At 30.6% G+C, this 17,324-nt stretch overlaps 1 protein-coding gene across 7 annotated transcripts in view; it reads left to right on the top strand.

Moving 5' to 3' along the window:
• Nucleotides 1-15,847, top strand: part of PCMTD1 (protein-L-isoaspartate (D-aspartate) O-methyltransferase domain containing 1) — a 40,522-nt gene extending 24,675 nt beyond the window's left edge. For all 7 annotated transcript variants that reach the window (XM_074278177.1, XM_074278186.1, XM_074278195.1 and 4 more), the window contains 3 exons: nucleotides 10,617-10,788; nucleotides 12,488-12,611; nucleotides 15,170-15,847. In XM_074278177.1, coding sequence (XP_074134278.1) covers nucleotides 10,617-10,788; nucleotides 12,488-12,611; nucleotides 15,170-15,537 — 664 coding nt within the window. In that variant the 3' untranslated portion in view covers nucleotides 15,538-15,847. The remainder of the gene's footprint in view (nucleotides 1-10,616; nucleotides 10,789-12,487; nucleotides 12,612-15,169) is intronic.
• The last annotated feature ends 1,477 nt before the right edge of the window (nucleotides 15,848-17,324 follow it).

Here is a 17,324-nt window from a genome sequence, read left to right as displayed (position 1 = left end):
AGTTAAATGGAAATCTGCATTATTGAATTTTTCATTTGCTTTTTGGATTGAAAATCTTGTCATATATCATTGAGATTTTTTTTTTTTTTTTTTTTTTGTCTTCAGATTGAGTATGAGTTCATGATTACTCTGAGGTAAATCACAACTAAATTCATTAGTCTCAAGGAATTACTTAGAGACCATTGACAGAAACATCAATTTGTCCCTCTTCACACAACTAAATAATATAGGACAGAGAAGCAAGACACAAATTCAGATCTTCTTTGGCTCCAAGGCTTTTCCTCTGTACTAAGTTCTTAAATAAATTTTATAAACTATTTTTGTTATTACAGAATAAATCTACCAAATCCATATGACCATGCAAAAGGATTTTATTTTTTAAATAGAATAAATGTAGAGAAATTATAAAACCAGGTGTTTTTGAGCAGTTTCTAGAAAATACTAGTGAATCAGCAATATTCTTTATGTTTCTGTGAAATATAAAATGAAATGTTGAAATTTTGGTTCTAAAAAGCATTCAATATTTCACAATAAATCTTTGAAACTAAAACTAAAAGTTTTGTTGGAAACATTTCAATATATGCAGAAATCTCCAAAAAACTAATAGTGAATGTAATTGTCTAAATGACAGAATTAGAGAAGGGGGAGTCAGATTCTTGGGGAGTGGAAGGAAAGGGGATGGGCTTATCTGAAAGGCTTGTAAGTTTTCATTTTTTGTTTTCAAATTACATATAACCAACTAGGGGAAAGTGAACACTTAGTTGTGCCCAAGTGGATAATCCCCCAGGAGATTGAGTTGATTTTTCTCCCTCTACACCTTCCCTTCCCTCCTACCCCAAATTTGTATTTCTCTGTGTATTATCTTTTGGTTTCAAGTTTCTAAGAAGGTGGTGTGATATGAATGATTTTGAACATTTAAGAATTTGTTTTATCTGCTTATATCTCCTTCAATTTTTAAAATTTTGAACATTTATCAGAAGTAGTTTTTTCTCTCCAAATATGTTTTGATAACATGTTTTAAGAGACAATAATTTAATAAATTAGTTAAAGGGATTTTAAATAATAAATGTATCCCAGAATGAAGTATTTCTGTGGCACATTGTAAAATAGATGTGCAAAATGCCAGACCCCACTTCAACAGCATATTGAAGGGGAATGTTGTTTTTTTCTACTCTTGGTCAGCTCCTAGACCTAGAATGTCCATCTAAGAGGGAAGCTGCAGGGCAAGGCTAGGTCACCCTGATCTCCTAGCAGCTTATCAAAAGAATTTTATGGGCAAGTTGGCAAGGTTCCCAGCTGTGAAAGAAATCACCTCTCCATCTCAAGATCAAGATATTACAACATTCACCTCCCATTGAAAACCACAGCAAAGGTAAGTGATCAAGATCCTAGTGTTCTTTTTAGACAAATGTTTTTCCTGAAATTCTTAACTAAATTTTATATTTTTACTAAAGAAAATGTTGAGTTAATTTTCAATTTCAAAAATTTATGGAATGCCTAGTCTTTATGAGGCACTTTGTATATTCACTTGGAGATATAAGCCCCCCAAAAATCTGTCCTGCCTTCAAGGAAGTGCATTCTACTGCGAGATTACAAAATTTATGTTTAAAAAAAAAAAAAGGAGGGAGCCATGGAAAGCTCCAGGGAGCATGATCTTCAGGGATGGGAAAGAAGACAAGTGGGAATATATTGAGACTGGACCTTGAAAAACATTTTATTATCTAATTACAATTGTGTTTTATTTTTTTGGAGCTTTGGTGTCAGTAGATCACCATAAACAGTGGAACTCAGGGTTAATGCAAAATTATTGCTGAGCTATTTTTATATGGTTTAAAAGCCCTCTAATTTTAAAGATACTTTGATTCAAGAAGAGGTTAGATAACATTGTAAAGGAAAAAGTTATCAAAAACTTTTCTTCAAAGACTAGAAGTCATTTTTTCATTCAAGTCAGAATTTATTTCAATTGACATTGAGACTAAAACCCTCCAAATTTCTGAAAAACATGTCATAAGTAAAATTAGGATATTATAGAGTAATATTTTAATTGTTTCAATCATGTTTAACTCTTCATGACCACATTTAGGGTTTTGGCAAAGATGCTGGAGGAGTTTGCTTTTCTGTTCAGCTTATTTTATAGATGAGGAAATGTGGGGCAATCATGTTTAAGAGACTTATCTCTGATCACACAGCTTAGTAAGTGAGTCTGGATTTGAACTCATGAACATGAGTTTTCCTGATTCCAAGCCCAGGGTTCTATCCACTGAGCCAGTTAGCTGCCTTTATCAGTCACACATCAGAGTCTGTCATATTCTTTCTCTTTCTCTCTCTCTCTCCTCTTCCTCCTCCTCTCTCTCCTCTTCCTCCTTTCTCTCTCTCTCCTCTTCCTTCTCTCTCTCTCTCTCTCTCTCTCTTTCTCTCTCTCTCTCTCTCTCCTCTTCCTCCTTTCTCTTTTTTTTTCCTAAGTCATATTGTCTACTTGAAATAGTTTGTCAAGGCCTCATAGTAATATATATTCACAGATGTACACACAAATGATTGAAATATCTAATGTATGATATGTGTGTTTTAAGTATGTGTCTATCTAAATATGATTTGGATAGATTATTAATTAAGCTTCTTTGAAAAATTCTCATCACAAACTTCCAAAATCACCTTCAATCTAATTTTTGTCAGAATATTCTCCAAATGTAAATTCTCAAAAAAGATTTCCCAAACCATATGCTCATGCTTACTAATTTATGAAAACAGTTCAGTGATTTCTCTTGAAATATTCCTACCCAAATCACTTAGCTTTTCAGTTTAAATTGTGTTTTAACTTTATAGATGCCTAGAAGTTATTTAAGTGTGTGGTTGATATTCCATTGGTCTTCATACTAATCTGATACCAATACTACGGTACTTTTCTGTTTATGATGATAAATTGATTTCAACATCATAATTGATGGAAAATGTCCTATCATGTCCACAAACATTATGGCTGATTAAATTAATGATGGTGGCTCAACTCTGTACCAAAATAACTATGTAGAGAATACTAAATATAGCCAGTGCTAGCTCTTACTGAGGGAGTGAAGATATTTGAATACTCAAGTACTATCCAGTAGCTGTTACTGTTGTTTTCAGGGGCCTGTGAAAGGATAAAGTACTTTTTTAGTTCTAGCACCATAATTCATTATTGAATGAAGATATGAATTAAGTATATTGTGAAAAATATAGTGTTGGTTTTTTCCCTCTCTCTATGTTAAAATAAGTCCTTTTTGGTAATGATCACCCTTAACACTTAAGCAGCCACATCACATGTGTTATACATGTACGTGTGTATGTGTGTGTGTGTGCATGTATATATATGTATATGTATGTATGTATAGACATATATAAAGCTTAGAAAATAAAGCAATCACTGGAGAATAGAATAATGTATGTACAGTTTCATGCAGTCATGCACTTAAAAAATAAAACAATTACTTTCTGCAATCTTACCAAATGACATGTTGAGAAATGGTTTGAAATAATTATAAGACTGATGGACAATCTGGTGGGACCACACATGCATGCTGAAATTTCTAGAGCTGACTGGCAATAAATACTGAAGGGAAAGTCATGATTGGGGAAAAAAAAAAGAGTATGAGTATACTACTGTTATGTGAAAATAGGATACAATAATACAGTGTTTTATTAAAAGAATTATGTGTAAGAGAAAATTTCCCCAGATTTAGTTACATTTTGAAAGCAGGTATTACATTTATTTTACAGAGGACATGGTTATAGTCCTTCCTAAAAATATTAATTTTGATAAGAGGTTTTAAGAGAAGATGATTTAATTTAATAAATTAGCATGTTTGAACATTTAGGGTTGCTTATGGAAAAGAAGGCTAAGGAGAGACTTAACTATGTCAGATATATAAAGGATTTTACTTAGAGTTATATTATAGGTCTTGTTCAAGTCTGAAGAACTAAACAAGTTGAGAGATTAAAAATTAATTTAATTAAATTAAAACAGGAGAGATTTGTTAGACTTTAAGAAGAATTTCTTTGCAAGGTTAATCTATAGATTTTTAGCTTCTGAGGAAAGCGGAAATAGCAAAAGTAGCAGAATTTGGCAGAAAATATTTGATGGTCTGTGGTGATAACACATGGATATCTATAAGACCAATGGAAGTACTGTTAGCGTTTCTTCAAATACATAATTTGGGAATGATAACTGATAAATTTAGATAAATGAGATAATTCTGAAAATTTAAATGTGAAGAATGTTTCTATTAAGAGAATGCCAACTATTTTCAGTGATTTAGGAATAATCTTCAGGGTCAAATAGACAAATCATATCCATATTGAGAAAAGTAGTAATTGGTAATTTTTAAAAAAATGCTTCCTTCTAGTATGACTAGAAAAAATAAGTGTTAAAGTTGAACAAAATAATTTAGCATTACTTTGAATTATAGGGTTATATTATGATATAGTCAAAATCAGAAATAAATTCATTTTCATTCCCTTCAATAACATTTATTATGGATCTACTATTTTCCAGACACTGTATTTGGGGTATAAAATACCACTATCTGGAGATGCAAATCTCGGAGTTTGCATTTTAATAGAATGAATTCAAAATAGTACCAATTTTGTGGTTTTGCTTTATTCTCAGTTTCCTCAATTATAAAATTTGAGCAGTTAAGTAGAATAGCTTCTGAAGTCTATTCAAGCTAGATCTGTTAGCTTATGTAAAATTCAAAATCCAAAGTGAGATAAGGATTAATAAGAAAGTCTTACCTAGGTAGAGTCCAAGACAGTCTTAAAAAGCTATCCGAAATCACATCACCTTGCACTGCTGATACTGGTTTCTAGAGACAGAATCAGTATCTATACAAGCCATTGGATTCTTGTTGGATTAGAACAACGTAAACATTTACTAAGTAAGACATATATAAGACATTTATAAATGACATGTATAAGAATTTAATTTTCTCCCTAAATCAAATCTGATCTAATGGTTTTGATGTGATGTCTGACAAGTTACCAAATTACCATTTGGGATTATTGTGTTAAGAATATGAGATTTCTTTTGTGTTTCAAAAGAAATTAACTGGTCACTCAATGCCATATATAGATGTAAATAATATAATTTAAAATCTTTCCAGTTCTTGGCTCACATTTTTGTCAAAGGGGTTTGGGAAAAAAATGTTATTACCCAATTTAATTACAGTATACAGATTTAGAGTTGCCTAAGGCACAGATAGGTTGAGTGATATGTTAATGTTAACAGTTATCAAAATAACTATAAATCTAGGTCTTCTAGACTCTCAGGTTTACTCTCTATTCAAAGTGCCTTGATGCTTTTGCTATATTTGTTTAAATAAGTAGAAACTTGTACAGAGTTGTATTGTAATCTTTAGTTATGTTTTAAATGACCAGAAATTAAAAAAAAATATCTACTCCCACTTACTGCCTACTATTTTTAACAAAACTAGTTTGATACTATCTCCTGGGGAGGGGAAAATTTACTGGGATTTTTTTTTTTTTTTTTGGGCAACTAAGGGTATAGGCATGTTTACACTAAAATTTTGATATGGAGATTTTCTAAACATTTGCAAAATATACTTGTTTAGTGACGGTTAGTGAAATATTAATAAAAAGTGAATTGATTTTTTTTTTAATTTAAATTTCTTATAACAAAATGTGATACATCTATATATTGACAATCATGAATTATTTAAAGCTTTTTCTTTTGAGATAATACAAAATATATTTCAGTCATCAAAATAATACTAAATAATCAGAAAGGTTCTAGTAGATGCTGTGAGGGATTAGTCCTGGGGCCTATGTTGTTCAACAATTTTATTTTATAAATTCAAATTTCAGTAAATATCTTTCACTATTACTTTTGCATCTAGTAAACTGGTCTTCATAGTCAGGAAGATTTTAAATTAAAGTTCCAACCCTGACATATACATCATGTGACCATAGCCATTTCAACTCCCGGTAACCTTGATTAGTCATGATATGGGATGTTTCTTTTCCAAGAGTTCCCTGGAGCAGTGAGATCATAGGTCATAATACTTGTTTTTAAGTTCTTGGATAAAGTTATGAGTGGAATGCATATTAAATGTGTAGGTAATTCACTTTAGAGGACTAGCAAAAATGTTGGAGGACAACATCTAAAAAGATCTTAACTTGGATCATGGATAAATCTCGAATGGATGAAATAATACAGATAGCAATTTCTGAAGAAAAAATATAGGTATTGGAAACTATTAGAAATAGGAAATTCTGAAAGGAATATTGGTTTTATGAAAATGATGAATTCTTTTGGATTTGCTGAATGTGGAATTTCAATAGGACATCTAATTTGAAATGTTAAGTAGGAAGTAGTAGATGTGGGATTGAAGTTCAGGAGAGACTAATAATAAATGTATAGATCTTGATATTATCAATATAAAAAGAATAATTAAAATTCATGAGAACTGATAAATTCAGAGTATATAGTGCCAGAAGATCCAAGGCAGAACCCCACAGATTAAAGAAAATTGGTTAAAGAGATTATAGGAAAAGCAGAAAAGTAATGTTATGAAAACCCAGTCATGAAAATGTATCTAGGTGAAGAATTTGATTATTTTTTAATACTAGTCAGCTAGGTGACACATTGAATAGTATTTTGGAATTAAGAGATTTCGTCCTTTTTTCAAATGCGGCCTTGGATACTTAGTAGCTGTGTGATCCTGGACAAATCACTTATTCCTGGTTTGATAGTTTTCTCATCTGTAAAATGATCTGGAGAAGGAAATGGCAAACCTCTTTAGTATCTCTGCCATGAAAATCCCAAATGGGGTCATGACTGAAAACAGCTGATACTGTAGAGCTCAAGAAGATTAGGTTTGAGAAAAAGACCATCATATTTGATAATGAAAAGATAGCTGGTAATTTTGGAGAAACCAGTTAAAATTAAGTCATGGAATTCAAAATTACATTATAGAAGGTTTGGTAGAGAAGAGGCATGAAGAAGAAACAGCTTTTTCAATAAGTTTGGCTAAAGTGAAGAAAAAATACAGGATGAAAAGGTGGAAGGTAGTAGGGTCTAATGAGCAAGGAGAAAACTTGGACAAATTTGGTCATAAGGAAGTAACCCAGTAGATAAGAAGAGATTGAAGATTAGAGAGAGAAAAGTAATGGTAGTGAAAACAGTCTGCTGGACATTAGAGGGGAGGGGGTCAGAAGTACATATTGTGGAGGGATTGGTCTTGGTGATATGGGACTCTACTGTCAAATACTAGAGTCAAAGGATGATATTAAGAGAAGAATGTGATAGGTTGGCTAAGAGGAAAAAAGGGAAATTCCTGGTGATTGTTCTAATGAAAGAGGTTTGAACAACCACTTGGCTGAAGAGCTAAAAGTTCAGTTAAGAAAGAACAAAAGGTTTGTACTGCTGTCCTGAAGGTCCAGTTGAGTTTAGATATATTATCTTTACAGATTGAAGGAGACTAGTTTTTTGTTCTTGGTCACCATTATCAATTAATACAAAGAAATAGTCAACGAAATTGCATGTTAAACACCTACTTTGTTTATGTTAGGTACTGTGTCACCAGTAGGGGACACATACAAAAATGGAATAATTCCTAGACTCAGTCAAGTTAATATTTTAATAGAATTTTAATATAGTATTTTAATAGAATGTGATACTAGATCATGACATTGTCATAGGTTTATGTTAGGGATGAGATGTTTATGTAGAAGATTGTTTATAGATTGATGACTTTTATAATTTGAGGTACTTTGCAAGAGGTATAACCAGCCCCTTGGAGGAATTTTCTTAGTTTTTCTGATTGGTGATTCACACGTGTTGTGGCTTATTAGTGTTCACATAAAAAAAGAACATACAGAATTTATTAGTAGAAGAAAACCACATAGACTGTACATAGAAATCAAGAGTTCTATGAACTGCCCTGGGTCCCTGGGAAATTAACCATAACCTCAGGTTGTTTGTGGCAGTGTTCAAGAGGAAATTTGATGACCAAGGTGAAATTTTTTTGATCACAGATGGCTGTTAGAAGTAGTTTGAATTTCTGAGCCAAGGATTTAGCATGTGGATCTGGAGCTGGAGGAGCAGCAGTCCCGCACAGTAGAAGTAGCAGAAGTACTAGAAAAGTAGTAGAAGAGCAAAAGCTGAATTGCCTTTTTACTACTACTGCTGTGAATTATTTGGGCTTTGGAAGCTTTCAATTTCCTCAAAATATTATTCACTCCATAAAGGATATTGACACTTAACTGAGGCAGAAAAAAAATAGCTAGTGCAGTCTAGTGGATAAGGTTCTAGGTTTAGTATTAGAAAGACCAAGGTTCACATCCTTCCTGTACTTAATATAAGATTTATTGTGACTATAAGCAAGTTACTCTGTGAGATTCAATTTTGTAAAATATTTATGATATCTGCAGTATTTATTTCTTGTTCTTGCAGGGTTCAGTTGTGGTAAAAATTTACACTTTTAGAAAAATTTTGTTGTGCTAGCATAGGAATTGGCTTTGTGATTTCATGTAATTGCATTGATTTAGAGGATTTCAAATTAGAAAATCCCTGCTAGAGAAGGTTGGTACTTTCTCTGCAATTTATATTATAGAACTTATCAGTAATGTCATTAAGATATGAAGACTATAAATACTGACTTTAGAATACTGCAAATATTAACATCTCTGTATTATGTATTTATTTTGATAAACACTTCCCAATTACACTTTAATCTGGTTCAGACAGTTTTATGGGAAGCGATAGCCTGTGAATTTGACTCTTTTTCTAGAGTACTAAAAAATTAATTTTTAGTTATTTAGAGTCATAAAGTCAACATGTATCAGAGGCTATAGTTGAATTAATGTCTGACAAAATGGGCTATCCATTCTGCCACATTGCTTTTTAATACAAATCAATTATCTTTAGTTTAAATTTTTTTATGCCCATTAAATCAATCAATCACCTGAGAACATGAGACTTAATCATTCTAGGGGCAGAATATATTCAAAGAAGACATTACTTCATCAGATTGATCTACCTCAAGTCCAAAGGTGTTCCTGGCCTATGTATGCTTTACCTTTAAAAAGATAGTTTTTACAAATAACTGTTTTCTTGAGAACGTTCTAAAGTATTTATTTCCCATGTTATATAAGATTTTGACTGTAGCAATGTGAAAATTACCTTTTTGATAGAATAGGTTTTCTTAGAAGTGTATGTTTTAAGGATTGAAAGGAGTGTTAAGAGATCTTATCAACCAATATATTACCACTTGAAGAGACATTATTAATAGTAAGTTCTCTGCTTGAGCCCTTAAACTCAATTCTAATTTTTAAGTGTAATAAGTCTGCTTCTTTATATAACTTCTAATCCATTGGTCTCAATTCTGTTCCCTGCAATATGACAGTCCTTAAAATATTTTGAAATTTGTTGTAACCTCCTCTATGTATGGCCTAATTTTTAGAATAAATGTATCCCCAATTCATTTTGCTACATCCATAGGTTCACATCCCTTTATTGTCATAGTCAGTTTCTCCTGGATTTACTTTAGTTTGTTATATCTTAAAATATAACACTCAGAACTGAACAGAGTATTCTAGATGTGGTTTGGTGAATGCAAATAACAGTAAGTAGAATTATTGCCTCCCTATTTTGGACACAAAGTGCACTTGAAGTTATTGAAATTGCATTTTTCTTTCTCATACTGCTTGCCAAAGTTATTTTACCTTCAAGTGATGTCTTAGCTTTGTAATGTTGTCTTTGTCACTCTTAATTTCAGTGGTGTTAATCACTTTGAAAAAGCCTAAAGAATTTTAGATAACAAAAACTGGATTCCCTATTATGCCACTATTTTGTTTTTGCTTTTCCTTTATGTAATCTTTTACCAAGGTTTTAATCATTTTGCATATATGTGCTGTGTATTTTATAAAGTAACTTAATATAAAACTTAGCACAAACCAAAGAATATATTTATAGTTTAAACTGCTTTTCTTTATGAAAACTTTAAAAAAGATATGTTTCCCCCTAGAGGCTATTTTTCTAAGTTCAAGAGAATATAGCCAACTGAGTAGAGAGGTCTCTTATTCAAAACTATATTGTGGTAAACTATGATCCAGTTCTGTTATATATGGGAAGAGGAAAACAAGCTATGATTTCTCAGGTTAGCTGGTTTAATTCTCGCCAGTATATAGTATCCTAGAGTTAAAATGTTCTGCAGTCTGAATTTAGTCTGAATTTCTCAATCCTAGGAGCTTATAATGCTTTATCTTGCATATTGTAATTATAGTAAACAAATTGGGAATGACTTCCTATGTGGTTAAAAATTATTGGTGTTAGTAGTAATGAAATAAGTACTTTCTAGAGTCTTCTAAATTGTATTGCAGAATATTTCAATAGAATCGTGAGACCAAAATTGTAGTAGGATTTGCTTTGATTTAATTACTGACAATGAAATGGAACTCAAAATTTTCATATTGAATTTGGATAGAATAATCTAAAAGAATTCCAGATTTTAAAGTTAACATTGTTTAACAAATGAGATTTTTTAAAAATCTTGTATTAATCTTAATTAAAAGAGAATTGTCTTGAAATGCATATGTACACATGTATCTTATTTTCTACACAGATTTGAGTTTTGTGAACCAGCATTCGTGGTTGGCAACTGCCTTGAGATAGCATCTGATAGCCATCAGTATGACCGAATTTATTGTGGAGCTGGTGTCCAGAAAGACCATGAAAACTACATGAAAATATTACTGAAAGTGGGAGGTATTCTTGTCATGCCTATAGAAGATCAGGTGACTTTACTAGTCTTTTACCTTAATAGTTGTCAGAAAGAAGCATGGATGTGAAGGTTTTTTTAAGTTTCATATATTATATGATTTTTTTTTGTTGATAGATTGGCATAGTTCTTGTGCTTATCTATTAAATTGAATTTAATAAAGAAATGGGAAACTGAAAAGGAAGAATTCCTAAAACTCATTTGAATAAATAAGCAAAAAAACTTGAAGAATGTAATATTATTATATGAAATTTTGAAAATAATTGTTGATTCTAGAAAATGTATGAATCAAATAATCCTATTTTGGATGTCTCCAACTTCACTGGCATTACTTTTATATAACTTATATCACCCAAAGATGTATTTAAGAAAGTAACAGTCTTACAGTTAGGTAGAAGGAGAAAAATCTATATAATGGCTTAGAAGATAAGAACATAGGTCTTTACATATCATCAAATTTTCTCAATTCAATTTTTCAAAATAATTTTAAATATCTTGTAAGTATTTCTACTTCACAACCCCTTCCCCCCAAAAAATCCTCCTTTATCCAGGTATATTTTAGAAATGCTCTATTTGGATTACTTTGGAATGTTAGTAAGAAAATTTGCTTTTTGCTTTGTCTATATAAAAAATCAAACATATTTTAGTGAAAGTTATATTCTATTTTTTAGAATAACTATTTTTAAGATTTTATTACAAATGTAAATTTGTTTTTAAGTGGGGAAAAAACCGCTGTTAACAATCATAATATCTGGTTTTAGATTTAACTCTGTGATTTTAAATAAACACTGCAAAACAAAAAGCTTAGATTATTGAGGGATTTTTCCTTTCTAGTACTATGATTCTGTATTTCTGCTGAGTTCTGACCAATGATTTTGCTTTGAGATTTACATTTTTTGCATTACTGGTTGTCTACATTAATAAACTATATTATAATTAATAAATGTGTATATATGATATGGTGAATCAGTATGGACAGAAAAAAAATTCTGTTGTTGAAAGTTTCCTTGTGTTCAATGTTATTGTATTTTCAATTTCATTATGATCCTTACTACATTTAACAAAGATTTAAAAATTAATGTTCAGTTATTACTCCTTGTATTAATAAACATTTATTTTAGATTGGCATTTATACATTTTATATAGTTAGTGACATAATATGCAAAGATGGTTCTCTTTTTTATCTAATGTTAGTGTGAAGGCACCTAGTGGTTTTCCAAGACTAGCATTGCATTTCTTCTGATCTACTGGTCTGTCTATTGAGAAGCAGAATTTATTGTTCATATAAGTGGAGTGTAATGATCAAAGCAATGATAGCCTTGTTAATCCTTGGTTTTTAACCAGCTAAATTTAGTGGAGACAAATCTTTTTGATAGTGACTAAGAATTTAACTTCTAAGTGGTATTGCCTCAAATTGAGCCCCTCTGTGCCCTCTCTTATATTTAACTTTATAATTTAATTTGATTTTAAATTAAAATCTTAAGTCTTTTAAAAACAGTGCATGCATGTCTTTGATGACAAATACTAAAATCAAAAAGTAACAGAAAAGAGACATTTTATTATTCTACATCTGATTACTCTTTTGTAAGGCTTGTCAATTTTTGATCACCTCCCTGAAATGATCAAATAAAATTCTATAAATCTAATTAGATTATTAAAATTAAAGTACAACCTGCTTTCCTAGATTAAACTGATTTTTTTAATTTTTTCTTTAGCTAACTCAGATTATGCGAACTGGACAGAATACTTGGGAAAGCAAAAACATCCTTGCTGTTTCATTTGCTCCATTAATACAACCAAACAGGAATGATAATAGCAAACCAGATTCAGTGGGATTGCGTAAGTATTTTTATTCCTTAACGACTATAATACCAAAGAATTGTTGCATTTAAACTTGTATACTTAAAAGCCAACCAACTAGATAATATGTAATTAAATAGTGCGAAAGCATGAATTAACTGAATTTTAAAAATATTTCTATGTAATGGATTTTTAATTATGTTTTAATATAATTAGTTTAGAATTTTGGCCTCAGATCAGGTTTTACATATAAATTGTATTCATTATTTACAAATAAAAGTAATGGATTATTTTGCAATGGTGAAGTTACGTTTGCTACACAGAGAAACTTTTATAGGACTGTTTTAAGAATGCTTAAATTTTTAAAATTTCATAAAATTCTATATCTGTACCAAAATTAGTTGAGAGATTATTTTAACCTTTAGGAAACTGCTATATTATAATAAAATACCAACTTAGCAGAATGGATGCCACTGCTTGGTAAAAAGATGTTTTTACAGTAGGTGAATGAAAAGAAATGAGAAAGAGAACTCAAGAAAACTTCATTGGCATCTCATTGGCACATTAAAAATTTGACTTTCATAGTTGCCTAACTGTAAGCTTTATGCAAAAAAAGCCTAAGTCAATTTTGGGAATTCACAGTAAATATCAGTTAAGAAAGCATTTGAGTGCCTACTGTACCCATAGCACTATGTAAAAATAAAATCACAAGTATTTCCTTTCCTATTTTACCTGTTCATTTTTGTTTTGTATTTTTAAAAATCAGAATTAGTTTTTAAAGTATAATTACTGTAATTATTTAGATAATATTCCCTCTAAATATAACTTCAAATACAAGTTTTTGATCATATCACCACATTTATGTGTTACATAAATACTATTATGTCTGTATATTTTAAAACAAGCAATAGTTATGAAAAAAGACAAAATATTTTTGCATGGCAAAACCAGGGCTCAAAACCAGGTGCTCAAAAATATATCTTTTTGGCAGTTCTCCTAGAAAGACCTGATTTTTTTCCTTAATAAAAAAGTTATGTAATGAATAAGTCATTTTATAGCAACATAACAAAATCTCTTGAAATTTAAAATTATTTTAAAGACTCAGTAGAGTGAACAGTATATGAATTAAATGTCCTTTTTCCTAAAACTAAGAGTTTTTTCACCTGAGAACATTCCAATAATTAGACTAATCAGAAAGTGTCAAAAACCTAAAAATAATATGAAAATATTCTGAACATTTTTAAAACTATCAAATTACAATAAATAAATAACTTTTCTTCCCTATGTGTTTATCACAAGCTTTAGTTGTCTTCAATATGGTTTTTAGTACAATAGACCATAAAAATGAGAATTCCTTAAATCTCCTTTAATAGAGAACAAAAAGCAATTTACTATAAACAGAACTTTATTTCAAAAATCTTGCTTCATCTTTTTTATCTTTAAAAGTTTTTACTTTTCTAACATTATGCTTCAGTTTAGTGTATTATGTTAATAAGGTATAATTTTATCCTATATTGTGATGGGTGAAGTTGAATTAGAAATCGACTTTGAACAACCTAAAATTGGTACTGTTTTTCTTTTATAATTAAGATTATATTTAATCCTAAATTAGAATAAAAACTAGTATTAAACTTCTTGCATCATTTTAGTGAATGTTCAAAGTAGCATGATGATATTATTTTAAGATATCTTAATGCTAAAAGGTTGCTTCTGCACAAAGTTTAGCAAGTGATTCATAAGATTTGTTGGTGGCTCAGGATTTTATGGATTTTGTAGAACTATCCCTTTAGGATTATATTTAAATGTAAGAGTATACACAATTGAAAAAGTTACCAAAAAATGGTGTAGGACATTACAAGGGGTAATGTGGGGGAAAGAAAGGCTCCAGAGCTAAACTATTCTTCTGTGATTAATACCTAAATTTGGTAGCAGACACATTCCCCAATGACTTAAAGAATATATATCTGGTTTGTTAAATAGCTATAGAGGGTAACAGTGAGTAACAGAGCTTTAGTGCTTCTGCAAAGGTATTTTCTCCCTTTTGTTTACATTATTTGCAATCTGTGAATTTTGAGGGACTGAGTTGACCCTCAGCTCTTATCTTTGTGATTAGGCCAGTGATATCAAAACTCAGAAAGGAAGGGGGCACTAAACCATGCTTAAGGTTCTCTGTAGGCAAATATTGACTTAAGAAAACCAAACCTGTCAATACCTGTTTTTACCATATTATTATTTATTTGCTAAATATTTCTATTTTAATTTAGTTCAGTCATCCTCAAAAGTATTTGAGGGTAACATTATTAGCCATGGAAGAATGAGAAGAGAAACAAACTGCTTTGATCAAGAAAGAATTAAGAAAATTGATGATGAGAGAGAAAGTTTCAGCAAGAACAACAATAAGTGGCATTTTTTAATGGAGCTATCATCTCTCTGCATTGAGATAGATGCTTATTTCACTTTTTAGTACCATAAAAAAAAAAATTATCATCTTGTTGGCATTCACTAAAGTATAAGATAAACTTTTTTTCACAATTTTTTTTTCAAGAAATTTTAAAATTATTTCTGGAATTATTTTAATCTTTTATCTTTTTCTTTAGCTCCATGTGCTGTCAGGAATCTACAAGACTTGGCTAGGATTTATATTCGGCGCACACTTAGAAACTTCATAAATGACGAGATGCAAGCCAAGGGTATTTCTCAGAAGGCTCCTCCCAAGAGAAAAAGAAAGAGAGTTAAACAGAGAATTAACACATATGTATTTGTGGGCAATCAACTTATCCCTCAGACTCTAGACAGTGAGGATGAGGAAAAAATGGAAGAAGATCACAAAGAAGAGGAAGAGAAAGACAACAATGAAGCCTTGAAACCAGAGGAACCTCCTCAGAATCTATTACGAGAGAAAATCATGAGACTACCCCTACCTGAGTCTTTAAAAGCATACTTGACATACTTTAGGGATAAATAACTCATGAGAAGTAGAAAGGATGCCTACTGATAATTCCTTTATTCTTGAAAATGTAGCATTTGTTATAAATAGATCAACAAATACAATTATGTTTTTCACTGAGACAGAATTACAATGAAAAAGCATAGCTAATTTCTGTCTTGTACTAAGGAAGACTTAGATTTAACAGTGATGAAAGTCCCTTTTATAAAATCTATTTTTCTTTAAATTTTGAAAAATGCTGTTTTAACCAAGAAAGTACAAACTAATCAAGATTTTGTTCATGGTAAAAAAAAAAATCTTAATAAATTTGTATTGGGTAAAGGATAAATGAAATTTTATATTTGGCTAAGTAATGATGTGTTTATGTGTTCTGGTTTGAATGGTTATTATTGGCATTTTTTCCTAGGAAAGATTTTAAAACATGAAGACCTACTTCTAATAATGACAGCAAACTCTTTGTAGACTATTTACTATACTTTGTTGCAATCATTATTGCTGGGTTGTTATAGGTATATTATGGGTAATACATAAGTGCAATAATTGAATACAGATACCGAATAAGGTGGCTTTAATAAAAATGCTATGTCTCTGGTAATCAGACAGCCCTGCTACTTTTGCATTTGTAGCTACGGCCAAAAGGTCTAGGGAGTGGGAAATTACTGTTTCTCTCATAGAGACAACTTAAAGGCACATCATGGTAATATTAAAGCAAATATAGAGTTTAATATAGCTGTATGAATGTGCTATATAGTTTCATTCTAAATGAGGAGATCCAGTTCTTGGGAATTTTAAAAGATCATATTGAGGGTTTTTTTTTGTTTGTTTGTTTGTTTTTTGTACTTAATGGTATGGTTATTACACATTGACAAAAAAAAATTATTGATCCTACATTTAAAATATGAATATAGACTAGGAAATGGAAACATTAGCTAATATTTGTTGGATCATTGTATTAGCAGGGCCTATTAGGTTTGTTAAGCAGATGCACTTTAGTAAGTGGAACTTAAAACTTCTGAATATTTTTCTTTTATGAGGTAGGACTGTGTGGGCGTATATATGCTTTTGGACACAACTTTCAAGGATAAACAATTTTCACAGATCTTAATCAATTTTTGTTTTTTGCTTTTTGTGCCTGTGCATGTATGTGTGCGCACATGCGTGCATGCATGCTTAAGGCTGAGTCATAGGATAACTTGGGACCTATCATATGCTCATTGGACTCCTTTACTTTTATTCATTTGTTTGGAAAAGTTATTGGTATTTTCACCTTAGCTTTATGAGTTGCTTTTTTTTTTTTTTTTTTAATTTTATTTTTAAGCTTGCCTAATGTTTGAATCTTAGTTGTAGCATATCAGTGAAAAATTAGTTAGAAAATTGAGTAAAATGTTTGTAAAAGCCACTATGAACAGAAATATTTTGTGTATTGGGCCCAATGGACGTCATTCCTTAGCAAGAAAACTTGCATGTAAAGTAATTACTACTGAAATAATAGTATTATATCAATTATATTTGTTAAATAATGAAACATGGTACATTGCCCTGTTATAACTACCAGCAGCATCACAATTAAAATATATAGTGTATTTTCTCAAGGAGACTAGCCAGTATGAACATGGTATAACAGGTTTATTATCTGCCTATGAAGATTCAAACATTAGTGGTAACACATAAATATACAAATTAGCTCTACTGTTCATAATTTAAAATTAAGTATGTAGAGTATTTTGTTTCACTTTCTTACATCACTAATTTCACTTGTTACATAAATTGAGTGTCTTAGTGATAATTAAGGTAATTTCCTAAAA

The sequence above is a fragment of the Sminthopsis crassicaudata genome, chromosome 1 (genome assembly GCF_048593235.1).
Source record: "Sminthopsis crassicaudata isolate SCR6 chromosome 1, ASM4859323v1, whole genome shotgun sequence".
NCBI lineage: Eukaryota > Metazoa > Chordata > Mammalia > Dasyuromorphia > Dasyuridae > Sminthopsis > Sminthopsis crassicaudata.
This window is presented reverse-complemented; position numbering and strand designations above follow the sequence as displayed.